Here is a 27075-nt window from a genome sequence, read left to right on the forward strand (position 1 = left end):
ATATGCTGTAATCTGTTTCTTCCCACGTTAAAGATATTCAAGAGTAATGAGCTTTGTGGTTAAAATCCAATTATAAACCCTTTGCCATATACCAAAACCGACGCTAAATGGGCACAGAAATTGACTATTATCAAAATAAAATCTTGTTTAAAGATTTTAAGCAAGACAGATCTTGCTCTGTCTTTGAAGTTGTCCTACATTTCATGAAGTTTTTGTTCTCATTGGATAGGATCACATCTCCTCCTCTACCATTTGCTTATAGTAGATTAAAGATCTATCTAAATGTTAGGATGAGCTCATCAAGTGGAGGAGAATAACATAGCAGGTGTGTGGAATGTGTATATATAGGGCATTTAGCAGGGCCGGCCCCGTGGCTTAGCAGTTAAGTGCGCGCGCTCCGCTGCTGGCGGCCCGGGTTCGGATCCCGGGCGCGCACCGACGCACCGCTTCTCCGGCCATGCTGAGGCCACGTCCCACGTGCAGCAACTGGAAGGATGTGCAGCTCTGACATATAACTGTCTACTGGGGCTTTGGGGGAAAAAAATAAATAAAATTCATAGGGCATTTAGCTAAAATGTTAGTAAAAAGAAAATTGAGAGTATTTCGTCTGACCGGGCTGCTCAGGCCTCTCACAGGAAACATATTGAAGGACCAGATCCTGGGGGAGGAGGTGGTTCTTGCTGGAAGAAGCAGCACTGATAGGCTGCCTGTCTTAGCCACCACTGAAGACACTTTGCATTATCTCTTGGCTCGCCAGACCCAGTTCAAAATGTGGTCCAGGTCCTGGAGAAACAATACCTGGAAGAAAAGAGGAGTGCCCTTGAGGAGCAGCGGCTCATGTATGAGCGGGAGCTGGAGCAACTCCGCCAGCAGCTCTCCCCTGAGAGGCAGCCCCAGAGCAGCGGCCCCGACCGCCTGGCCTACAGCAGTCAGACGGCTCAGCAGAAGGTGACCCAGTGGGCAGAGGAGAGGTGAGAACGGGGACCCGGGAGACCCTGAGGCAAGGTCCCGGGCTTTGGGGGAGGAGGTTATGAGGCATGTCAAAGGGAGGCAAACTTAGCAAAGAAGGAAATCTTAGTCCCATATCTGGATTACTAGCAATTGGCTTTTCCTTTCAAATATATCGTCTATCCTAAGTATGTTTAATGTAATGTTATTGAAGACACTCCTTTCCACTGCTCTACCCTTCCGTAAAAATGGTACCAAGTTAGAAGGCTTAGACTGTTAGGTATTGAAACAGAGAAAGTTTGAATAATTCTTTAGCATAAAAGCATTTCTTGTTTTTTATTTCTCTTTCGATTCTATTTAAATACAACTTTAGTGTTAAGAAATCTACTACATGTGAATTTTTTCAATTTAAAATATTTATATCAGAACTGAAGTAGTGGTGGAGGAAATGGTGGTAGTGATAATAAAAACAACAATAAAGACAATAAATTATTGCTGAGTTCTGTTGTGTTTTTACCCAATCTAGGCATGGTGCTAATGCCGTAGGAACTATTGTCTGTGTCTTGTAGATAGGACAGTCAGTTTAAATATCCTGCTCCATCATCCACCTAGTAAATGAGAAAGCCAGGGTTTCAACCCAGGTCTGTCTACAGTCCCATTAATAACACCTGTGTTATGAAAATAATTAATAATAGTAATAAAAGCACCACTTGACATTTATAGAGCATTTACCACATGCCAGGCACTAAGTGCTCTGCATCTATTCATCTAATCTTCACAGCTGCTACGTTATTTTACCATTTTCACCCTCCATTTCACACATGAGGAATCTGAGGCTGAGAGGTTAAATGACTTACCCAAAGGGGCAGTGGGATCAAAGCCATGGCAGGCTGACTCCAGAGGCCCTACTCCAACCACACTGCACCTCTCACTAGCAGTGAGATGCTCACCTTGAGCCACATCCAGGGAAGATGACCCCTAAGAGGAGAAAAGGAAAGCCCACCCAGTATTAGAAGGTTTGTCATAGTAATGCACTTGATTGTTCTAAACCAAGAGAAAAGAGGCCATTACATTTTCCACTGCCTGCTCATCTGTCTGGATACTGAAGTATGAATATTTATCATACTTATATTACTCTATATTTTACTGTGCCTGGGTAAAACAGACACAGGTTATCAGATGGTGCTCTTTCAGAAGAGCTGCCTTTTCCACATATGCCATGAGCTGGTGGCTTTTCTCCAAGCAAGAGCTCGCTGAGGGTAATTGGTGTCATGGTACCCGCTGATACCCTTTCTACATATCCTCCTTATTTACTTTTCTAGGTACTGAAGATTGTAAAAGACAAAAACAAAAGTATGCAATAGAAAAGGTAGATTGCTTTTAATTATGGTGTTTTTTAGTTAAATGGCAAAAAATTTTTTTTTACTTACCATAATTCCAGATTGATTCTCTTTGAGGCTCAAATTCTTAAAAACAAACAGAGTAGAAAAGATATTTGGGGATGTAATTCAAAAAGATAAGAATAGTTACAATGTTGATTTCACCAGGTTTCACTGGATAAAATTTAAGATGTCATGAATGATGGTGGTTATATAACAAGCTGGGACTCATATCTAAGTAAATGGTGATGGCTTGTGAAATGTTGAAGGACTCATACCTAAGTCAATGTTGAGGGGCTGAGAATCAAGTGTATTTAAGCACTTATGAGAATTACAAAGTAAATAGAGATGTATCTTATTCTCTCTGTACACTTATATTGTAATATAGATTAAGATATAAATATGTAAAAATTAAATCATAGTAGTAAATTGAAAAACAGTTTTACTCAACAATAGGAAATGTTACACTTATATAGTTATTTGTTTGTTGTTGATCTCCTCCACTGGAAAATAAGTTCTGGGGCCAAGGAATCAGTTTCGTTCACTGAAGTATCCCCAGTGCCTTAAATTATGTTATCACATGGTAGGTGCTTAGTAAACATTGATTGTGTGAAATTATTGGAGTGATAAACAAGAATGTGATGGCCATTTGGGTACAGGGCACAGTTAAGTGCGGTGGTTGTTTAGTAGAGGATGAGAGTCCAGTGAAGTTGAGCCTTTTCTGCAGAGAAAGGAAGGATTTCAAGTGGGTTTGAAGGGTGGAGACTGGGTAGGCAGAGAGAAGTGGGGAGGGCGTTTTGGATAGGTGGGTTGGCATAAGCAAATGTGAAGCAATGGAGAAGAGTAAGATGTGTTTGGGGGATTACACAAGAAGTTTTGTTTAGTCTAGAAGGTGATTTATAGAGGAGTAGGGAGAATTAAGTGCAAAACTATTAGCTAGGGCACGCAGGAGGCCTACAGACTTGAATGTTTGGGATTTATTTTATGGGAGAAGAGGAGGTTTTGAGCAGAGGAGTGGCCTGAGAAAGAAGGGGTTTATAAGGACTGTCTTATCATGGAGGAGGAAGAGGCTGGACGCTGTGAGATTACTGGGAGTGTGTGAGGAACATGAACCAGGGGTAATGAAAAAACAGAGAGAGAGAGAAATGTAGGAGGTGCTATAAAGGAAAAATCAACAAGGCTTTTTTCTAGATATTGTGGAAAAGAGAAAAGAGTGAGCTGGCTGAAAGAAATCAAGCCTGGGGCCGGCCCAGTAGCGTACCAGTTAAGGGCGCGCACTCCGGTTCGCAGGTTCGGATCCCAGGCACGCACCAACACACCGCTTGTCAAGCCATGCTGTGGCGGCGTCCCGTATAAAGTAGAGGAGGATGGGCACGGGTGTTAGCCCAGGGCCAGTCTTCCTCAGCAAAAAAGAGGAGGATTGGCATCGGATGTTAGCTCAGGGCTGATCTTCCTCACACACACACACAAGAAAAATCAAGCGTGAGTAACTGAAAAAAATGATAATGTAATTTTGAAAAAGCTGGAAGGCAGTATCAACATGTGATACATTTTAGGTCATTTTATACTGACATCTTTGCAGTGTGCCTCGTGTGTCATTTTTAAGGTGATGAGAAATGAGTAGATGTTTGGGTGTTCCAAGCTCATCACTTCCCTGTTCAGTAAGGGCAGGAGGTGTACAAATGGTAAGAGAGAGAAGCTGTATAGGGTATAGAGCAAGTGGAATCCAGAAATACTGTTTCTCTCTCATTCAGTGGGTATTTTTTTGAATTATCCTACAATTGGCCATGCACTTAGCCAGGAATTAAGTGTTATGACAAGCAAAAAAAAGACAGGGTCCCTGCCTTAGGGGCACTTACAGCTTCATGGGGGGGACAACATTAGTCAAATAATTATAGAAATAAGTGAAAAATTATAGCTATGATAAATGCTACTGAGGCAAAAGATGTGGGGCTGGGAGAACATATAATAGGGTTTTGACTCTGTCAGGGTGTTAGAGAAGCTTTTGTCAGGAAGTGATTATGTAGAGAGTTGAAAAATGAGTTCCTGCTGCCACAGAAATACCCGCTTCTTGTCTTTTACCAACTTAAGAAATTGTGTAAACACTTTCTTCTTTCTAATTCCAGATCTCTTTCACCTGCCAAACTCCTATTCCCCCACCCCTAAAGCACATGAAAGTTGTCATCATTTCTTTTTCCTGAAGGATTCTTGTATTAGCTTTTGTGCATCACAATATCAAAATCTAGTAGTTTTCAAATGTTATGTAATTTAAAACATGGTATTTGCGTATGTCACTCCATATTTTTCTCCTTATCAGTGGTTACCAACAGCCCACCGAATCCTGGTGGGAGGAGGGAAGGCTAAGAGGTGATTTGGCAAAAGTAGATTGAAAAATATTGCCTGAAAGGAGTTTTCTACCACTTTCTAATAATATGACTCACTAGGAAGCAGTTTTCTTTTCTTTTAGATTTCCTCATTTCCTTTCCTGCTATACTACAGGGATGAACTCTTCCGTCAAAGCCTGGCAAAACTGCGCGAGCAGCTAGTTAAAGCTAATACCTTGGTGAGGGAGGCAAACTTCTTAGCTGAGGAAATGAGCAAACTCACCGACTACCAGGTGACTCTACAGATCCCTGCTGCAAACCTCAGTGCCAATAGAAAGGTAAGAATGAGAGCAAGATGCACAAGAGTAAATACTGTAATACGGAATATAAACCTGACATCAAAAAGCATCCATGAGGAGATCCGGATGGGAGCCAGAGTATTTTTTTTTTTTTAAGACTTCCTCTATAGACTTCTGTGGGTAAGGATGCTTCTTAACTGGTGCCCTTAGATATGTTATGATCAGAATATGAGAATTTTGGTGGCTGAAGGACTTGCGAATTTAAATGCTTTCTTTAAAACAGTGAAACTAGAAATATATGTACAGTCATGTGCCACATGATGTTTCGGTCAACCACGGGCCACGTGTACAATGGTGGTCCTATAAGATTAGTACCATATACCATAGGTGTGGAGTAAGCTATACCATCTAGGTTGGTGCAAGTCCACTCTATGATGTTCACAGAACAGCCAAATTACTCACGACACATTTCTCAGAACGTGTCCTCATCGTTAAGCAGTGCATGACTGTATAAGTAATCCCGCCTGCTTTTCTCTTTCATGTAACTGCCCCCTTCAGAAATGGGAGATATGTGTATGTTTTGTTATAATAACATTTTAAGAGTGAATTCTACAAGAAAGGAAGACTAGTATGATACCTTTCTCTATGTACATGCAAGGACTCTTTGCAGGCCATTTGGAAGTTTCATTTCAACTTGAAAAATTTTTCCTGCAGGGAGAATCTTTGAAAAAAATCGTTTTTCATCTATTCATTTTTCCTTCCCGCAAGCAAGCTAGAAGTGAGTTGGGGAGTAGCTCGTCTGTCTTGCCAGGTTTTAGTCTTTTGCCCAAGGAGTTCTTCTTTGAGAAATTTATTCTAAGTCCATAGTCATAGAAGTGTACATAAAGATTTATGTGCTTTTTGTACAAAGATGCTTGTCATAGTGGCATTTATAATAGCAAAAATTTGAAATAGCCATGATGTTGAACAGTAGGATAATTAGTCAAATGTGTGGTACATTCATCTAATGGGTTTCTGTGTTCCCATTAAGAGTCACGTTCATGAAGAATATTTAACAGCACAACAACACAAGAAGATGATCATAGTATAAAATCTGTGGAGAGATTGGGATAGGAAGTTTATATTTTTGTTTGGTTCTGATTGAGATAAAAATAAAAAGTGTGTGCATGAGTATACGTAGAATATGGAAAATAAACCAGAACATTCCCTAGGTGGTAGAATTTCATCTTCTTTTGCATTACCTGTTTTTTTCAAACTTGCTACTTTATGATAATCTATATTGCTTTAACAATCCAGAAAGTGAGAAGAAGGTTTGTTTTGTTTGTTTGTTTTTGTTTGTCTTCATTATGCAGAGAGGAGCAATAGTGAGTGAGCCAGCAATTCAGGTGAGGAGGAAAGGAAAGAGCACCCAAGTTTGGACCATTGAGAAGCTGGAGAATAAATTAATTGATATGAGAGACCTTTATCAAGAATGGAAGGAAAAAGTTCCTGAGGTAAAAGAGACAAAGTGTAAAGGAGACTTGATCACCTTAAAAGCGGAGAATATAAGTAATTTAACTGTCAGAACACACACACACGTGCCAGTGGATATTTGTAGTTGTGTTTTGGACATTTATATTAGAAAAGTGGAGTAAAAGTGATCTTGGAAAGAGTGCTATGTTGGAACAGTAATATCACGTGTGATCCCCACACGGATAGTAACTAGATGAAGAGAACACAGAGCATATTCTTATTTAGCTGCGTTTTCACTATATCTCAAGTAGAATGAAGTGGAGGAAAGTAAATTTGCGCTGTGTCGTCATTGTTGTGAAAAATAGCTGGGATGGAGCCAGCATGGGTTGTGTACTTATCAGCATATGTTAATGCTCCCCTAGCTGTGATCATGGCTGGCTAGAAGAATTTTAGAGAGCAGAATCCACTTTTTAGAACTCAATAATGGAAAAGAAGACTCGGTGAAGAAAATGAAGCAAAGCACAGGGAATGAAATGAAAAAGGCTGCTGGTGGTGTGATAGGGAAGATGAGGCAGTAAATAAGAAAGGGCCCTCCACACACATATCACTTAGTTCCCCAACTGACAAGCCCCTCCCATGTTCTCATTTTGTTTTATTTATGTGACATGGTTCTAATTTTACTTCTTTTTAATTTATTTGGATAAATGCTTTTTTAAAAAAAATTTTTAAATGCTAGTCTTAAATAACATTTATTTAAGTTGATGTTTTGTTTCCTACGTGTCTGCCCACCTGCCTTTCCTATCACTCAGGCAAAGCGACTCTGTGGGAAACGAGGTGACCCTTTCTATGAAGCACAAGAGAATCACAACCTCATTGGCGTGGCTAATGTGTTCTTGGAGTGTCTCTTCTGCGATGTGAAACTTCAGTATGCAGTCCCCATCATCAGCCAGCAGGGGGAGGTAAGGATAAACCAGCCTCGGAGAAAATAATGGTTGTTCAAGTTTTTTTTTTATTTGATTTAGGTTATGTTCTTAAAGTAGATCAAGAAACTAGGGTGAATAGTCAGGATCTACATCCTTTTTTCTACTAATATCAATAAAAATTATCAAAATTAAGTCATGGTTTTAAAACATTATTGTAACACATATTTGTGGTTCACAATTTTTTTTCTTTGTTTTCATCGAATTAGAATTTTTTTGGAAACCTGATTCAGCTCTATGCCCCGTATTCATTTCTCTTTTAATCTCCTATCTTTGTGATATACTCGAGTTCTTTCCTGGCTCTTGAGTGATCTTTACAAGATACAACTTGGGAGGATTATTTTGAAATCCAAAGTATTCAAAGAAAACAGGGTTACCCATCCCATTGTTACCCCCTTTTAAACTCTTATATTTCAGGCATTTGAATATAGTGGCCCTTTGTAGGCCTAAGACATTTCAGAAAATATTCAAGTTCAAACTTTTTAATTTTATCCATTTCATCAACTGATATTATTATTTTAAATTTAGTAACATTCTTATTTCCTAGCTTGTCCTTCAATAACATGCAAACTTGAAATACTAAGTTAATTTTTGTGATTCTTAGAGGAGGCTGAGAATAGGATGCCATTCTGCTCAAAGAGAACCTGGAAAATAGCCCTAGGTTCCAGTTGTGGTGTGCAAGTACACAGCTCACATTTGACATGCGGTGACCCCCCTGTGAACACTCTGCTCTAGAAGACCAGTGGGCTAGAGTTGCTTCTTCTCATGTTAAAAATGGGCACAATTCCTGTGGCAAAGGGATTCAGTGGCTGAGTCCCTAGTCAGGGGTTCTTAAGTTCAGGTCTGTGGTGGGCTTTGAGTGTTCCATGAATCCCCCTGAAATCATATTAAAAACGTATTAGATTCTCAAAAAGCATTGAAAAGAGCTTAAAACCCCTATCTTCTAGCTGATTTCTCTTATTCCCTTTTTCTTTCCCTCTTAACTACTTCCTCCATATTTGTCTCACTTCTCAAATACCATCAACTAATTACCCTCAGGTCCTTGGTGGTGCCAGTGCCAATTGCTGTATGGAAGTTGGGTCTCAGCTGCCTCTAAAAATGAGCCTCACTATTTAAGATGACAGCAGCACTGCCAGAACATGTGTCATCTTCACCACTCCAGTTATTACATCCTTAAACTGTGTAATGAAAGATAACTTGACCACTTACAACACTCTGAGGATGTTCAGGATAGTCCTTATTGTTTAATTCAGTTCTGTGCAACTAACTTTAAGATAAACTAGCACCTAGCCAGAGAACCACCAGGATAGTGAGAAAGTTTTAAGCCTTTTTAAAAAAAAAAAAAATAGTTTTACAAGAACCATTTCCTTATAAGTTCATGGCTTTGTATATGCTGTTCCTCCTGGAACAGGTCTTGCCCCCTCATGGAGCCCTTCTTCACCCTGTCCCAGCCCCCATGTGAGTTACATACCCTTTCTCTACTCCCGAGAGAATAGAGGCTCCATGAGCCCAGTGACCATGTCTGTTTCATTTACTATTATAACGCAGCACTTAGCACAGTTCCTGGCACAGAGTCAGTTCTTGGTAAATGTTTGTTAAGTGGATAAATTCGTCCCATAACAACCTGCACATATCTCTGTTATAGCAGCTAGTCTATGCTGTTGTTACTGGGTTTTTTCCTCTCTGTCTTTTCCCGCTTGATTGTGAGTACCCTAACAGCAGAGCCCATGTCTTTATTTTGCTATTCCCGTGAGGCCAGATATTTTGATCAAATGATTAAGAGAATGAATATACCAACATGGAAACTAGATGACTTCAAGTAGAATATGATCGTTGCTTTTAAGCTCTTCATGGGCTGCCCCACAAAAGAAGGATGAGAATGAAGATGACTCCCGAAGGCGAGTTGCAGGGAGGCAAATTTGGCTTAAAGTAAGGCAAGATGATTAGAGGGACAAGCTATGGAATGGACTGGCTCTGGGAGTGTTGAGTTTCCTGTTGCTGGAAATGGGCAAGCAGTAGCTACGGAGCTGCTCACCAGGGATGTTGTAGAGAGCTTTCTGTCTCAAGTCAGTGTTGTCCATGGGATACCTCTTAACTCCCAGGTGCTCTGGTTCCTTGACCCAGGTTGCAGGGCGCCTCCATGTGGAAGTGATGCGCGTCACAGGAGCTGTACCGGAGCGTGTGGTGGAGGATGATTCCTCAGAGAACTCCAGTGAAAGTGGGAGCCTTGAAGTCGTGGACAGCAGCGGGGAAATCATTCACAGAGTCAAAAAACTGACATGCCGGGTGAGAGGACAGTGATGGGGCGGTGCAGATAGATGACCTTTTTAACTCAAAACAATTTTATAGAAAATCGTATGAGTTTTTCATAGAGCATGGTAAAAGTTCAGCTTTCTGACAAGAAATACAATGGTGGACCGTACTTTTTCCAGAAGTGTAGCACACTTTCTGATGACAGTTACATGAAATTTCAAAAGTCTGTATGTCTTTGACATGCAAGGAGTGTATGTTTCTTAGTGAATCGTGCTTTTCTAATAAAGGTTGCATCTACATCAGAAACTCAGTCATTAGGAAAATTTTAGAGGGATGTCTGCATTTGTTGCCAAGTTTATATACTGTGGTTACAGAACCGTGGTCCAGATTTCGTTAGAGATAGAACCCTTATTGAAATGGTGCCAAGTATTTTCAGATGTCAAACGGATGACTGATCTATTTCATCACTTACTCTTAAATTTGAGGTTGTTGAAATAAGAAAAGGATGCATAGTTTAATATTTTCTTTATAGGAGTTATATTGCATTTTTTTAATCTCTTCAGGTAAAAATTAAAGAGGCAACTGGGCTGCCCTTAAACCTCTCGAATTTCGTCTTTTGTCAATACACGTTCTGGGACCAGTGTGAGTCTACAGTGGCTGCCCCAGTTGTGGACCCAGAGGTGCCGTCCCCACAGTCCAAGGATGCCCAGTACACCGTGACCTTCTCTCACTGTAAGGTACGGTGCCGTTACAAACGAGCTACGCGGGAGGCAGTGGACCTGGCGCGGTTCAAAACTCTACCTGTAACTTAGAAGTTTTCCGCATAAGAATGTTTTATAAACGTAGTATGTTTATTGGGCTTTTTAACCCCAAAGTCTACTGCATTAAAAATTCAAATAATTTGAAAGTATTTAAAATGCAATCTGAAAGACCTCTACCCAAAATCTTATTCCCCAGAATTGTAACCACCAATGACAGTTTGCTACATATTTTGATAAACTGTTTTCTGTTCTCTACAACTTCTATATGTGTGTGATAGACATGTTCGTACACATAAATGGGCTTGGATACACACTCTTACTGTCATGCACACATACCTTCTTAAAAAATTTTTTTTACAAATATGGGATCATAATCGTATTGCAGAATTGCATCTTATTATTTTAATATATGTGGACATCTTAACAGGTAAGTTGCTATAGCTGTTTTTCATCCTTTTGAATATAGTATAGCATTCTAAGCATAGCATTCTAGTGTACCATAGGAGTTTTTAAAGAAAATATAAAATGGGAAAGGTGAATTTTTGGTGACTATTGGTTGGACCTACTTTGTGACATCAGCTACCTTTCCTGGCTTTCATATCAGACCGCCAACAAGCCACTTCTGACAGATATACTCAAGCCTCTGTGTAATTTTGTTTTTCCTTGGATAATCCTTAATAGATACTCAAAACCTTTTCTTTTGCAAATTGTGCCTATTCTTTCTGGTTCTACACTTAGAAAACAAAGCCATATAATCACCTATAAAATTTCATATATGTAAAGACTGTCAAGTCTTTCTTTTTCTGAAAACGAATAGCCCACTTTTTTACCTGTATTCACCAAGTCTGTTTCTCAAAATCTTTATTAATCATTTTTTTGTTATTGTTCTCTGAATACTCTTTTAAATATTCCCTGTCTTTCTTTGGATCCATAAAGCTGCTCATTTAGAAGATGAAACTTGAACTTTAAGTGCATTTTAGTTAAGAACTGGTTTACTAAATACTAGTCTCAGAGCCCTTGGATTCACTGTATGACCAGGGAGTTTTTTTTGGTCTCTAAAATGTGTAGATTATACTAATTGGTGATTAAGTTTATTTTCCTTTCAAAATTCTAGCTCTGTCTCCAAATAAAATAAAGAAGAAGGTAGATAGTAAAAGGTTAAATCAATATAGCACAGCTCTTTCCAGAAATTAGAGTCACAGAGTTGTCTGCACCGGAGATTCCACTGAGATGCTGAAAGAAACTGCTTGGTTCCTTGACTACTGCTTTGTTCTGGGTGATTTGCCGTACTTCTCAGTCAGTTCAGTATTCATTTCCTCACCCTTACCTGTTTACCTTTTACAGTGAGGAATTGGGGTGAGAGAGTTTAAGAGCAAGAGCACTGAGTCATGAAGATAATCAATCATATAAAATTAGTTCTGTTATTAGTCTTCTAAGCCATAGCAAGGAACAATCAGAAGTTCTTTTTCTGATGTGCTGATTAGTCTATGCCAGCTGAAAGTCAGAGTGGTCCTATGGAACCAAGAGTGACCCAGGAATAAGGGAACTCAGATTCCGCTCTTTAGCTAACAAGCAGTATGACGTGGGACAAGTTGCTTCCTTCAGTTTCCTCATTGATAAGAAAAAGGAGTTAAATTAAATTACCTCATAATTTCCCTTCCAGATCTAATATTCTGTGATTCTTTATGGTTTTAAAGTTGTTACATCGTTTAAGGTTATTAAGATAGTTTTAAGGTTGAGATCAGGCCAGTATACTCCAAAGTGAATCTATATACAATTGAAAGGTAAAAAAGAAATTTCACAGATTCTTTTGTGCATAATTCTTGTCGTTCTTTCCTTCCTCTCCCATATCCCAGGACTTTGTGGTGAACGTAACAGAAGAATTCCTGGAGTTCATTTCAGATGGAGCACTGGCAATTGAAGTATGGGGCCACCGGTGTGCTGGAAATGGTAGCTCCATCTGGGAAGTCGATTCTCTTCATGCGAAGACACGAACGCTGCATGATAGGTTTGTACTTGGCTGTGAGCTTTAGACACGGGGTCAAGGCTAGCACTTGGACAGTGATTAAGAATGCAAGACTCGCTCTGAACCTGTGTCCTCCTTTGTGAAATGAGTATGATAAAAGGAACCACCAGGCGTCGAAGACATTCAAAGGGGAAAGGAAAGTCTTTTCAACAAATAAAACTGAAACAACTGCATATCTATGTGGAAAAAGAACAACCTTGGCCTTTACTTTACACCATACACAAAAATTAATTGAGATGGGTCATAACCTTAAATGTAAAAGCTAAAACTATAAAGCTTGTAGAAGAAAACGGGAGAGTATCTTCATGATTTTCAGATAGTCACAGATTCGTAGAGAGACCATGGGGGCCAGCCCAGTGGCACAAGCAGTTAAGTGCCCACGCTGCGCTTCGACGGCCTGGGGTTCGCAGGTTCGGATCCTGGGCGTGCACCGACACGCCACTTGTCAAAGCCGTGCTGTGGCAGCGTCCCATATAAAGTGGACGAAGATGGGCATGGATGTTAGCTCAGGGCCAGCCTTCCTCGGCAAAAAAAAAAAAAAAAAAAAACAGGAGGCCGGCCCCGTGGCTTAGTGGTTAAGTGCACGCGCTCTGCTACTGGCGGCCCGGGTTTGATCCCGGGCGCGCACTGATGCACCGCTTCTCCAGCCATGCTGAAGCCACGCCCCACATACAGCAACTAGAAGGATGTGCAACTATGACATACAACTATCTACTGGGGCTTTGGGGAAAAAAAAAGGAGGAGGATTGGCAATAGATGTTAGCTCAGAGCCAGTCTTCCTCAGCAAAAAGAGGAGGATTAGCATGGATGTTAGCTCAGGGCTGATCTTCCTCACAAAAAAAAATAATAAAAATAAAAAAAGAGGAGGATTGGCATCGGACGTTAGCTCAGGGCTGATCTTCCTCACCAAAAACAAAAGAGAGACCACAGAAAGAACTTAACCACAGAAGAAAAAAGTTTTAAGTTGGACATAATCAAAATTAAAAGCTTGTGCTTATCAAAAGACATCAATATGAAAATGACTAGACAAGCCAAAGTCTGTGAGAAAAGTCACAGCTTCTTGTAAAGTTGATCATTTACCTCTTCTATTACCCAGCAATCCTACTCTTAGGTATTTACCCAAGAAAAATGAAAACATTAGTCCACAAACAGACTTGTACATGAATGTTCATGGCACCTTTATTGATAACATCCCCAAACTACAAACAACGCAACTGTCCTTCAGTAGGATAACGGATAAACAAATTGTAGTATTATTCATGTAATAGAATATTGCTCAGCAATGAAAAAAAAAAACTATTGATACCCAGTTGGATGAATCTCAAAAACGTTATGCTGAATCAAAGAAGCCAAACCTAAAAGAGTACATACTACATGATTCCATTGATATAAAGTTCTGGAATAGGCAAAACTAATCTGTGAGGTTACATGGATTCTGCCAGAGTTGGGGGTTGAACTGGGGTGGAGGGACATGAGCAAACTTTCTGAGGTAATGATGGGGTGAGTTACACAGGTTGTGTGCATTTGTCAGACCTCATTGACCTCTATGCTTGAGATATGGACATTTCACTGAATGTAAGTTATACCTCGATAAAATAAATAAAAAGAACCTACACCATAGGGTTGTCTTAAGAGTTAAATAAGAAAAATAATGTCCCTGGGTGATGATATTGTTGTTTGTTGGAATGTGTTTTGTAGGTGGAATGAAGTAACTCGGAGAATAGAAATGTGGATCTCCATACTGGAATTGAATGAGTTAGGGGACTACGCTGCAGTGGAGCTTCATCAGGCAAAAGATGTCAACACAGGAGGCATCTTTCAACTGAGACAGGTACTAAGTTTGTTTTTGTTGTTTCATGTTTTCTCTCTGTCCCACTCATACACAGTTTCCTGGGAGTTTTCTAATTATTTGCCTCTTTGTTCCCTAATTCTTTTCCTTTCCTTTATCCCCTCCCCCATCCCTCTCCATTCCCATTCTTGGCACCCATTTCCCCATCACTCACCCATCACACCCCCACCTCTGCAGGGTCATTCCCGGAGAGTGCAAGTCACAGTGAAACCTGTACAGCATTCAGGGACATTGCCACTTATGGTTGAAGCCGTCTTGTCAGTATCCATTGGCTGTGTGACTGCCAGGTCCACTAAGCTCCAAAGAGGGCTGGACAGTTACCAGGTAAGACAAACAGATTTGAAATAACAAAGATTGATTAATGCAGAATTAAGGCAGTCAGTGATCTGTGATGGAGACCTGTTTGGGAATATAACAGAACTCCTTGGCTTAACCATGTATCTGTGTCCCCCCCATTCATATTTCCATCCATTACCTTTTTTTTCAAGATTTAAAATACTGTATTGGCTTAGGGTTGATTAATAATGATTTTATGTATAAACACAAACATATTAATACTATAGTACTCATTTACTTAAGGCAGGGTTTATTTTATATCTAGCCCAATTATGTTGGATCTTTGGCATTGCTGCCTAGCCTGATCCACTTTTATTAATATGAAATTACCCCCATACACTGGCATAATTAACCAGTTCTTTGAAAGCTCTACTTTTTTTTTTAATTAAAAGTTGTCCACCTGCTCATTTTTGTCCATTAAATCTCCATTTACTAAACTTCTGTTCTCATTTTAAAAAATTAAAAGATGAAAACTTTAAGAATTGTTCTTCATATTACCAGTCAGAACTCTGTGAGAATTAACTTTAAGATTAGGAAACTTGTCTTCTGTGGCCTGAAAGAATGCATGTGCTTCACGAAGTCCCCACTTTACCAGCAGATATGACTAGGAAGAATCAGACCATTACATTCTGGCTCCCTCACGGCCACACGTAAGAGGGAGGGAACATTCTCCCTATCATGACAGAGAGAAAGCGTTTCTCTGGGGAGTCTGGGCATAAACCCAGCTCTTCTCAAGAATGATTCATCTTCTATCTCAGTTTCCTTTTGGATTCGTGGCATTCAGGCAAAGACTTTTCTGAAAGCTAAAAAGAGCATTGGCTTGGACTGTTGGGCCTTAAGGAAGGCCTTCCGGCTCTCAAAGCCTGAGAGAGTATGAATCAAGGTTGGAGGATAGGGTCTGCTATTTTGGGAGAGGCTCCCCCACCAGACTTTTCCTTGTGTGTGGAGTAGGAAATTGGATTGTATGTGCTCTTGTCCCAGTTCAGTCCCTCACTTGGCCATCAACTTTGGGGTGGCTGCAGGGCCTGGTAGAAAGAACGCCAGATCCGGAGTGGGGACACCCAGGTTCTTAAGTCTAGGTCGGTCTTACTGAATGGTTCCCTTGTCTGGGTAATTTGAACTTCACGTTCCCTTTTTCTCTTCTCCAAAACAATGAGGTAGACTTCATAATTCCCTGAGGTCCCTTTTTGCAGTAAAATTTTGTGGCTTAATAAATCTCTGATCTTAGATAAAACTTTGAATCTCTGTGTCCTACACTGTGACCTCCAGAATATGGATCATTAACGGACTAAATGTTCCCATTTGAGGAACATTACACAGACTGATGATCTGCCCTTTTTCAAACAGCTGTACTTCTTGAGTTAAAACTGATCTTTGTCACAATTTGAGCTCTAAAACATCACCCTTTCCCCAATGCCATATGTTCTTTTAAGAACTTAGTAGCAGCCATGCAAATTTAAACTGTGACTGTTTTAAAGCTTTTATTTTTCTTTGCTGCCATGCTCAAGGTCGTGTCCAGTAACTTTTTGTTGCTGTTGACGTAGTGCTTTAGAATTATTCTGATGCAGTAGTTCAAGCCAATCCAGAATGTGGTGATTTCACAACAGTTCTACATCATGAGAGCTCAGACTAGTTTTCAGTTACTAGAAGTGTGTCCTTAGTCTAAAAATTAATGATAAATTAGAGCTCTTTGTACTTTATTCATTAATATGGGGAATTAGTTCAAGAAAAATTACTTCAGTATTAGGCTTGCATTTAATAAGTTAGAATTATTTAAATGATAATGATGGTTACCAAACTAAAAAATGTATCTCGAAGTTTACACAGAGAATAATTTTAACTATATTTTTAAAGTGCTTTAAAAAAAGTATAATTTGATGTATACTTAGATATAAGAATAATTGAGCTGTATTTTTAAAGCATTTGAAAAAAAAAAGTTTGTCTTTTCTATAACTGACCACGTCACTGCCTGTTTGAATATTAACCTTCCAATAACCATGGAAAAATGACAGAAGGATGTTACATGGCCAAGCATTCATTTTGAGTAGAGCCTGCTTCCATATGGGTAGATATTCTCTACAAATGGGAATTTCTTGATTCTAGTTTCTAAGGAAAATTGTCTCAACTAAAACCCTTTTATTTTGCAACATGGTGAATTTGTTTTGCCAAGTGTTTTTGCCAAAATTGTTATTTTATGTAATTATTGTAAGATGTTGCCATGGGTTTAGGACAGTTCTGATTTTTTCCAACTGATTGGTATGGATACTGCTGTATCCAATAGTGGATAATGATAGATCCATATATTCAAAGTAGTGGCCTGTGCTTTTATTGCAGTAGTACAGTAGACAGAACCTTGTATGTATATAGCCTGGGTTCCCAGTGGGCTTTCATCTGTGACGATTTCCTCAGTGGGAGTGGTGTGGGGCAGGCAAAAGGGCACTGAGGTGGGAGACTAAAGGCCTGGCTTCCAGTCTGACCCTGCCACCATCTGTCTGATCCTTGGGTTAAATCATTTCATCCTTCAGGGCCTTAGCAGCCTCAGGGCTAACACTAAAAGATTAAGCAATAGAGTCTAGTTTTGCCATTCTGTCTTTCTAAATCCATTCTAAATCTCAGCCAAATAGCTCACCCATAAATATATGTCAACTATTTGCATAACAGTGGAGTAAGGCCTGACCCAATGGTGTTAGTTCCTCTTATCTAAGAGAGTTCTTTTTTTAATGACTCCTTTCTTTATCTAAAAAAAAGAACAAAACTTAAATTCTTTAAGTAATTATAGACAAGTGAATTAAATCCACTAAACCTTTTTTGAGATTCAATTAAATGTTTTATTATGCTGAGGTCGTGTGTGCTTTTCATTGTAATGTGTGTGTTAAGCTTAAAGAATTATCTTCCTTGTGTGCTGTTTGAGAAACAAAATGCATGTCCTTTGTGTTTATTTTTTTCCTACCAGAGAGATGATGAGGATGGTGATGATATGGATAGTTATCAGGTATTGCTGCTGCTGTCAATCCTGTGGCATGGGGCACAGCTACTGCTAATTGCCAGCATCCGCAAAGCAGAGGGCAGGGAGGAGGCAGGAGGACGATAGGGCAACAATATTCAGTTTTTCACTTGCTTTTGATTTGCTTTACATGTAATCAGGGCTACAATACTATTTCTATAGATTCCTCTGTCAGTTCAAAATTTATAACCAGATACTGCATTTTTGCTATGCCATCTCGAATTACTAGCTTACAAACCCTTTCTAATTGAGACCATTATCACTGTGTCAAATTGGTGATCTTAAAAATTGTGCAGTTACCCATCCATAATCTTGAAGCAGATTCTTGTCTTTCCTATGCAAAACTGCACTATCTCCTTACATCCAACAGACTGGTTTTGTTTTAATATGCCATTTTACTTTAAAAGACTCTTGCTGGATAGGAAAACGTAGTTTTTTTTGTTTAGCTAGTTTTCTTCTCTCGTTAGGACAAAGCTTAGTTATCTATAACCTGAAGAATTTAAATCTGTTTTTTCTTTTTGGAAATCTAGAAAAAAAAATATGTGCTAATGTGAAATTTCACCTAGTCAGTGCTGACTGGCCTGCTATCATGAAATGTGAGATAATAGTAATGTCAAGGCGGCAAACTGGGAGGAAGTTTTCTGGGTTTGGTTCCCAGTATTTCTACTGATTCTCCACATAAGTTTTCAGAGCATGTTTTCTCAGTGTGCCTTCCTGTTTGTAAAATGTGGGTACATTGTAGGTCAAGTCTTAGAAGTCCTCAGGTGTCTGCTCTTAATGCAACGTCTTGAGGATTAGCCTGGAATTAGGCAAGTCAAAGAGAATTCTGAATAGAATTGGTGGGTTTCTTTCCCTCCTCGTAATTTTACTAAGAAAGAAAACGAGCAAACAAAAACACACCTTAGGGGAAATAGCAGCATCTCCTTGGATCTCAGCAACGCCATTAACTAACGTCCTGCGGCTGTCTGTGCGCTTCCTGCCACGTTGTTCACGAAGTCCAGCGGCTGCTCCTGGGAGACCTTAAAGCATGGCTGGCTGCATGTTGGGTTTTTGCATGGGAGATTTTTTGGTTAGCCTCGCAGTAGTGGTTGGAGATAAAATCTTTGCGGCAAGTTCGAAAGGTCCACTGCTGATCTATTCTTTGCATTTCAGAAAATACGCGTTATCAGGCCATTGAACTATGAACTATGAAATGCCTGTCGTTTTCCATTCCATTTGCTCTTACATGGTTTGGGCTCTGTTCATGGTGTCCTGCTTGGAATTGAAAATCCTTCAAATGAATAGCTATAATTTAAATACACACATGCACATACTATGTAAGAATCATCCAACAGCTGGTATAGTTTGAGCTTCTCTTGCTTTTAAGTGTAATTATCCTTTTGGAAATTCAGGGGCTCTGATTTCTGAGTAACGGGAACCTTGATCAGCATGCAGTATTACCAAGGCCTCTCTGCTTTCTGGCATATTAATCACACAGCAATGTTCAATGGCCTTTCCTAATGAAAAGTTTCCTAATCAACTTAAACATCTTTTTTTAAAAAACGAAATAGTTGTCTATGCATTCTACAGGACAATGTTTTCCCTCCCTGATGTCAGGAAGAAGACTTAAACTGTGTAAGAGAGAAGTGGTCTGATGCACTCATCAAACGACGAGAATACTTAGATGAACAGATTAAAAAAGTCAGCAATAAAAAAGGTATGTGAGATTCAACTCTTTCCTGGGAATAGCTTTTCACTTCTAGACAATGGTGGTTGGTTGTTTTCTTCCATTCGTTGGACAATAGTGTCTTAGTTTTTTGAACTTGTAACAATTATAGATATTAATGAATCATACACTGTTGGTTTAAGAAGGCTCTGAATTCGAAGGGTAATAAGTTTTCCTAAAACTCTAACTACTACAGTAAACATTAAACTCAAATTTCGCTTTGATAAATGCAAATGCTATCCATACCAATATCTCGGTATGAGGTGTTCCAGGCTCAGAACCTGGGACTGACAGCAAATAAAGGGTCACTTCTGAAACCGCAGCACTTGCGAGGTCAGCCCCAGCGCCTGCTGGGCGGTAGCCGTGCGCTCAGCTAGTCCAGCATGGCCTGAAGCTGGCCTGCAGCTCCACTTACGGCCACTCAGCTCCACGGCCACGCAGTGTGCCTCTGCTGGCAATGGCCGCTTGGATTCTAGAGTAGAAATATGCTCTTACAACCTTTAGTCTCTCATTCTGACCTCATGATCCACTCATTGTGGTTGATTCTGCACCAAAGGACACATCGTGAATGTTAATCCGTTTCATGTAGAAGCTCCAAAAATTCTCCCTCTGTGAAATGTCTTGGTTCAGCGTTCTTGGTGTCTGTGTCTGTGCTTAGCCTGCTAATGAAAACTCACTTTGACTGTGTCCAGGTAATCCAGAGTTGGATTATGGGTAAGAGGATTTCAAAATATATCGAATAAAATCCCTTTCATAATGAGCCTGAAGGAAAAGAAATTTAGTTTTGCAGAGTGCAGTATATGGTGTTTTTTAATCCTCTATCTTTATAAAAAGGTGTATGGTTTTATAAAGTAGTGTCACATCCATTATTCCATTTGATCCTTCCAACAAGTGTGTGAAGTAGACATGACTTGTATTACCCCTGTTAACAGATTAGGAAGGTAGACTCATCTGCTGAATAACTTCCCCAAATTGCAGAACCAGTAAAATAACCCAAGTCTTCTAATCCCTGTTCTAATGTTCTTTTTACTCTTCCTGGTTTACAGTCCTTTAAGCTGGTGTCGTGGCCTCTCTGAGCTCATCTTGGGCTTGAGCTTCAAAGCCTCAGATGCTTTTTTGGAATGTAGTGAATGTTTAAGTCATTTGTACACATCACCAAATAAAAATCTATTTATTTTAAATGTGGAAATTGTACTTTCTCCCTTCTTGGTGCTCATCCCCTCATTTTGTCCTGCAGAGAAAACAGAGGATGACATGGAGCGGGAAGCCCGGCTTGTGGAGCAGTGGGTGGGGCTGACGGAGGAAAGGAATGCTGTGCTGGTGCCGGCGCCGGGCAGTGGCATCCCCGGGGCGCCCGCTGACTGGTAAGTCCACCAGGCCTGAAACAAGGTGGTGTGGATGGCCTGTGGCAAGTCATGCAATTGACTTTCCAGGATTGTCACAGTGAATATTAAGTAACATGAGCTGCCCAGGGAAGGGCCACCCATGTCTAGGGCTGCCTTCTCTTTTTTTCCTCCCCACTGCAGCCGTCTTCCTTTCACAGGAACCAGAGAGCATTTATTACCTGGCCAGGAATCATATACCACACTCCTCTGTTCCTCTGCGTGAGCAACGTGGGCATGGTTTCCTGATCTCCAGAAATTCTCTTATTTTAAATTTTTTATTTATTTATTTTTTTCCCTCAAAGCCCCAGTAGATAGTTGTATGTCATAGCTGCACAGCCTTCTAGTTGCTGTATGTGGGACGCGGCCTCAGCATGGCCAGAGAAGCGGTGCATAGGTGCGCGCCCAGGATCCGAACCCGGGCCGCCAGCAGAGGAGCACGCGCGCTTAACCGCTAAGCCACGGGGCCGGCCCCAGAAATTCTCTTGTTTTAGCTTGAAAGAAGGATGTTTCCAGAATACACTTGAAGAGGATAGAAAATATATCTTCTTCTTTGCCCTGGTGCCTGCTTAGTTTTGTCACTAACATAGAGTTAGCACTTAATCACTCCATAAACAATGAACAGTCAATCAATCAATTGATCAATTAATCCTGATGCTCATAAAAAGCAGCATAGTATCCTAGGCTGTGGAGTCAAATAGATCTGGATTTAGTTTCCAGCTGCAGCTCTGAAGTGTTAAGTTTCCTTAACTTCTCTGAGGGTTTATTCCTGATCTATTAATGGAGATCCTTTTTGGTACTGTTGTAAGGATTAGAGATCATATATAAAAAATACCTTGTCCATCGTGCCCATTCATTAAATGGTAACTGCTGCTGCTGCTTGTTCTCATTCTCATTCTTGTTCCAAGGATATGTCCTAGGCATTTAAGAGAAATCAGGTTCCTTTTGAACGTAGAATGTACATGTCAAGATAATCTCTTTTGGATAGGTGTAGAAACATTAGTGATGTTATTTGTGTCTAGAATGATAAATGGAATTGTAAGTGATTTCATCGTCTTATGAAACTAGAAAATCTGAATTTGCAGGCACATAATTTGTAACCTAATGTTTCTCCCTGCAGATTCTCCTGTGGTGCTGGAATCCTGTAGGTCACATACAGGGTATCTGCCAGCCACTTATTATAAAAGCCAGCTCATTCCCAGTCTTGTTCTGCTCCTTGAGCCCCTCTCTAGACAGCTCTTCCTATCTCAGTCTCTTTGATTTGAGGTGTTTCCCAACTTCAGATCATCTTGAATGTCTGTAAAATGTAGAGTCCTGGGTCTCATCCCTAGTTATTTTGATTTGGAAGAAAAAAGGTGGGCCCAGGACTTTTCATTTTAAGAGGCCTGAGGTGATGCTGATGCAAGTGGGCCAGTCTTTGATAAAATACTGCTTTGGTCTTTCCTGCACACGACCCCGCCTCCTTTCACACGTCTTGCATTGTCTCCTCCTTTGAGCTTTTTAAATATTGTCCCTTTTCTTTACTTCCTCTGGGTTCTGATCCTGTTCCCTGTTCCCACTCTAACAACATCCCCTTCCCTTTTTCCCATCACTAGAGTTATTTTTAGAAAGCCTTCAAATAATCTTTGTTTCAGTTAATTACATGTAATTCATACAACTGGTAGTTCTTTATATGTCACATAATTCCCATGATTCGTGTTAATAGGGATATCAAGAAATGTGGAAATATTTCATTAATAGAACCTGTATGTCCACAGTGTTTCTCTTCTGCTTCCATTCCTCTGTGGTGTTTGATTATCTACCAAGGTATAAAACATATATTTTGTTATGATTAAATTTTATTATTAAATTTAGGATCCCACCACCTGGAATGGAAACCCACATACCGGTTCTCTTCCTTGATTTGAATGGTGAGTAGACACCTAATATTCCAGGAGTTATCACGTTTAATTAAAGGTTGTAATCTGTTCAGACCCACATTATTGTGATCCTTAAATCACTTTTCTAGTTACTCATATCTAGGTGACGTTTTTAGTCCAACCAAATATATGTAACAACGACATGGAATCACTAGAAGAGAGATGTGTATATTTAATCATAAAAAGAGAGCACTTGGGAGATTGAGAACTGCATACAAAAATATTAAAGCAGTTATTGCTCTGAAACTTTAACAGACACAGAAATTACCTGAGAAAGTAATCACCCTCAGAGATTCTGAATCTTTTTGCTGTGCAAGGGCCTAGGAATGTGCATTTCTGACTAGTACCCTTTGCTCCCCATGCTCAATAGTATTGGTTCCAGAACATAATCACACTGTAACCCTGCATTAAAGGTTGTCCTTTGCAATAGCAATTAGATCAAACTTGGGTGAACCTAGAATAGTGGTTTTCACTGTGTTTTAGCAGTAAAATCCATTTTCAAAATCTTAAATGGAACCCTGTGTGTAAACTACAAAAGCAGAGTTGCAGGGTTTGGGGATGGGCAGGCTCTGGCAGGCCCTTCTGCCGGGCCCTTGGGACCCTTAAAACACAGCCTGAATACCTGTCTTCTGGAGGGAAGGCCAGTAATGGACGAATGGAAGACATGGGGAGGTTGGCTTTGGCTCTTCATTTGAAGAATTTTGTAAAAGCCTAGGAGTAGACTGGGTGCCGCACGAGGTGGTGAGTTCCCCGTTTTTGGAGGTGTGTGAGCAAAGGCCGGATAACTACACACAGAGATTTGTGAAGAGTGAATCCCACATTGGGTAAGGCGTTGGAAGAATATGATCTTCACGTCTCTCCCAAGTGCTCAGAACTTTGATTCTAAATTGATAATAGAACTGCTCAAATCTCTAATTCAGTGTAAGTTATTTAAGTAGGACAACAAACCCAGGACTAGGTGACAGGGGGAATTGCCATCAGAAAGCAATAAAATTCTAAGATGTGTTTATGTAGTGAAAATATTTGTTCTAAGGACCGCGTATAGAATATATTCAGTCTGTTTTGTAGGAGGCTCACAAAGGCTCCTTTTGGCTGTCAGAGTTGTTTCTGTAAAGGATAAAAGCTGCTGTGAGTATCGGAGTCTCTATTTCAACTGCAGGATAAGGAATGAAAGAAAAAAATTAAAATGATTACGTGTAAACATCATCACAGAAAGCATATTTAAAATTTTTTTGATGTTTGCTTAAAATCTGACTTTTCCCCCGCTTTTGTTTCTGTGCCCTGGACTTGGTTAGCGGATGACCTCAGTGCCAATGAGCAACTCGTGGGCACCCACGCATCAGGCGTGAACTCCATCCTGCCCAAGGAGCATGGCAGCCAGTTTTTCTACTTGCCCATCATAAAGCACAGTGATGAGGAGGTAATTGACCCTTAAGATTCTCTTAAAGGGATTCGGATTAGTGCAAACGCCTGTGGGCATGTCTTCCTATTAAACTGCTGTGGTCTGCTTTGGGGAAGAGGACTGGGAACTTTAAAAAATAGAACATGTCTATTGTCAAAAAAGGTGAGGAAACACATGTATGATTCAATAGAATTGCATTTATTTTCTTTCTCTAGCGTATGATGTAAAACTACTAGACCTCAGTTGTGTCTTGTTTCCATCTCCCCATCCTTCCCCTACACCTAGGTTTCAGCCACAGCCTCTTGGGACTCCTCCGTGCATGATTCCATTCACTTGAATAGGGTCACCCCACAGAATGAGAGGATTTACCTAATAGTGAAGACCACAGTCCAGCTCAGCCACCCGGCTGCTATGGAGTTAGTATTACGAAAACGGATTGCAGCCAATATTTACAACAAACAGGTAGTAACGGGGCCTGATTCTGCCGTTGCATATAGGAGCTCGAAGTTTTTTCCTTCTCTCTGACAAAGTAGTGTGTTGTGGTGTTAGTACAGTGGATGTGCAGGTTGATACCATACTGGCCAAGTTAGTCTGATTCTCATTTATCCAAGATAAGGGGCATGAGGATAGCAGAGGTAAATGTCGTCCAACAAAAGACTCTTCCATCTTGACCGATTTGAGACCTGTAATCCTAGGAGGCAGCAGAGCGATGACGTTTCACTGTTTGAAGAAGGTTAAGTACCAGGTCCAAGCGGCTTAGTGACAAAACCAGGAAAAAGGCAGCCTCCAATAAACCCTGTCCTACCGCTTCCCCAGATCTCACCTCAGAGGTGCTGTCAGCAGAACTGATCCTCTCCAGTTTTCTTCTGGCTCTGCCAGGATAGACTGATGAAGCCCTGATGAGATCAGAAAGAAGGCAGCAAATGAGAGAGAGAAGCAACCACGAAAAACCCTGAATAGGCTGCAAATTCTGAAACCTAATCCCCAAATAATAGGTGGACATTATTGTCCCTCAGGGTCGGAGACAAGGATTTTTTGGTTCAGTTTTTTTCTGTTTTACTGAGTACTGTGTGTGTATCAAAAACATAGTAGTTGATAATGCTTTTTACAATTTGTAAAATACTAAATAACTTATATTTTTCACACCTCTTAATTCAGCTTTCCTTTTTTACCAGAGTTTCACCCAGAGTTTAAAGAGGAGAATATCGTTGAAAAATATATTTTATTCCTGTGGTGTAACCTATGAAATAGTATCCAACATACCAAAGGTAAAATATGTATTACTTTTTAAAAATTTCGTAATATAAGTAATGGAGAATATGTTAATTCTAGAAACTTTTAAATCATTTTCTCACCATAATTTTGATAGAAATACCGTTCATATAAAAGTATTATAATTGCCTTCTTGCCACTTTAGGCAACGGAGGAGATTGAGGACCGGGAAACCCTGGCGCTCATGGCAGCAAGGAGTGAGAACGAAGGCACGTCGGACGGGGAGACGTACATTGAGAAGTACACGCGCGGCGTGCTGCAGGTGGAGAACATTCTGAGCCTTGAACGGCTCCGGCAGGCAAGTAACTGTGCAATATCTGGACCAGGAGGATGAGATCACAGCCCATCACCCCAGGTGGACAAAGTTGAATTTATTTATCAAACAACTTCTCTCTAAATCTATTGGACAAGGAAAATTCTAGTAACCGTCTCATTAGACAAAATCATTACTTTGACAAAATAATAACAAAAATAAAAATAACTACAGTTTATTGAATATCTCCTTCTTAAGCACTGTGCCTAAGTAATGTAGATCCATTATTTCATTTAATCTTCAAGATAGCCCATAAATACTGTTATAATCCCCATTTATAAATGAGAAAACTGACAGAAGTTAGCCAACCTACCCAAAGTTACACAGCTAGGAAGTGGTACAAAGTCGGATGTAAACCAGAAAGCTTGACTCCAAAGTCCCTGTGCTTACCACATGCTATTACTATCTCCCTAATGTTTGGACCCAAGTTAACTTCTGTGGTAACAGCAGGACATTCAGGTGAAAATAATCCACTAGGTAGTGGAACTATAAGACAAGAGATGTCATTCCATCGAAACAGTAGGTGAAGTTATGGAAAATGTATTTTAAGCAAAAGGGGACTAAGATTGGCATCTGTCAGAAAAATCTTCCTTTAATGGAAGTCCCACCTGAATTGCTGCCTGAGTAAAACTCAAACAGCATAAAAGTCAATTATAATTTTGCAGGTGAGATAGATAGACAGAGGTATTTCTTCTATGTTTTCTCTGTCCACCTATATAAAAAACCCGCAACGTAATTGTCTTTATTTCAACAGTTTTCCTGGTTTTATTTAAGAAAAATGTTTTTGATAGATTAAGCAAAAAAAAATTAATGGGTGTAATAAGATTCCAGTCTTGTAAATATGAGTGTATGTGTGTAGGATTGAAATGATCTTTACTTCCATATTTTCTAAATCTTTCACAATAAACATATATTATTTTTGTCATCAGAGGGGAAAAAAAATGTTGTTTTCAAATTTACAGGCAGTCACGGTCAAAGAAGCACTTTCCACCAAAGCTCGGCACCTGCGGAGGAGCCTCAGCACGCCAAATGTTCATAATGTGAGCACGCCCCTCCTTGAGTGACTGTCTCAGGGTCTGGGGTGTGGCATGTGAGGGAACCTGAGGTTGGGGTGTACAGGTGGGAATAGAACATACGGGACTGGTGTGGGCATCCCCAAGTGCCAGCCTGCTCCTCTGTCCTAGGAAGCAACCAGAGAACATGTAACATTGCGGAGCCTTTAGTGGAATCTTCCGAATTTGTATTCATAAAGTTATCTCCTTGAAAGAAGTTTCTTGAGACATAAATTGAACATAGTTACTTTAAGGATAAGCTGAAAATCCTGGCTGCCAGGTCCGCCGGGTGCTGCTCTTGAGCCAGTTTATATGCCCTGTTCTAGCTGCCCTGACGATATTACTGTGCTGCCCATCCATGTGATAGAGCTCCAGACACCTCCATATAGACACTCTCATACTCCCTGGTCTTACCTTTG

General features: G+C 40.1%; 1 protein-coding gene across 5 annotated transcripts in view; it reads left to right on the forward strand.

Annotated features, from left to right (window-relative positions):
* The window catches only part of KIF13A (kinesin family member 13A), a 201406-nt gene that overhangs the window by 157342 nt on the left and 16989 nt on the right, over positions 1-27075 (forward strand). For 3 of the 5 annotated variants that reach the window (XM_058555190.1, XM_058555192.1, XM_058555193.1), the window contains 18 exons: positions 758-971; positions 4827-4989; positions 6303-6443; positions 7212-7361; positions 9507-9668; positions 10199-10372; positions 12253-12404; positions 14121-14253; positions 14449-14595; positions 17561-17599; positions 19208-19307; positions 20554-20680; positions 22553-22608; positions 23913-24037; positions 24305-24481; positions 25195-25287; positions 25437-25593; positions 26571-26644. In XM_058555190.1, the coding sequence (XP_058411173.1) occupies positions 758-971; positions 4827-4989; positions 6303-6443; positions 7212-7361; positions 9507-9668; positions 10199-10372; positions 12253-12404; positions 14121-14253; positions 14449-14595; positions 17561-17599; positions 19208-19307; positions 20554-20680; positions 22553-22608; positions 23913-24037; positions 24305-24481; positions 25195-25287; positions 25437-25593; positions 26571-26644 (2384 nt within the window). The remainder of the gene's footprint in view (positions 1-757; positions 972-4826; positions 4990-6302; positions 6444-7211; positions 7362-9506; positions 9669-10198; positions 10373-12252; positions 12405-14120; positions 14254-14448; positions 14596-17560; positions 17600-19207; positions 19308-20553; positions 20681-22552; positions 22609-23912; positions 24038-24304; positions 24482-25194; positions 25288-25436; positions 25594-26570; positions 26645-27075) is intronic. The other 2 variants (XM_058555191.1, XM_058555196.1) reach the window with 1 other exon arrangement.

This window comes from Diceros bicornis, chromosome 14 (assembly GCF_020826845.1).
Source record: "Diceros bicornis minor isolate mBicDic1 chromosome 14, mDicBic1.mat.cur, whole genome shotgun sequence".
Lineage (NCBI taxonomy): Eukaryota > Metazoa > Chordata > Mammalia > Perissodactyla > Rhinocerotidae > Diceros > Diceros bicornis.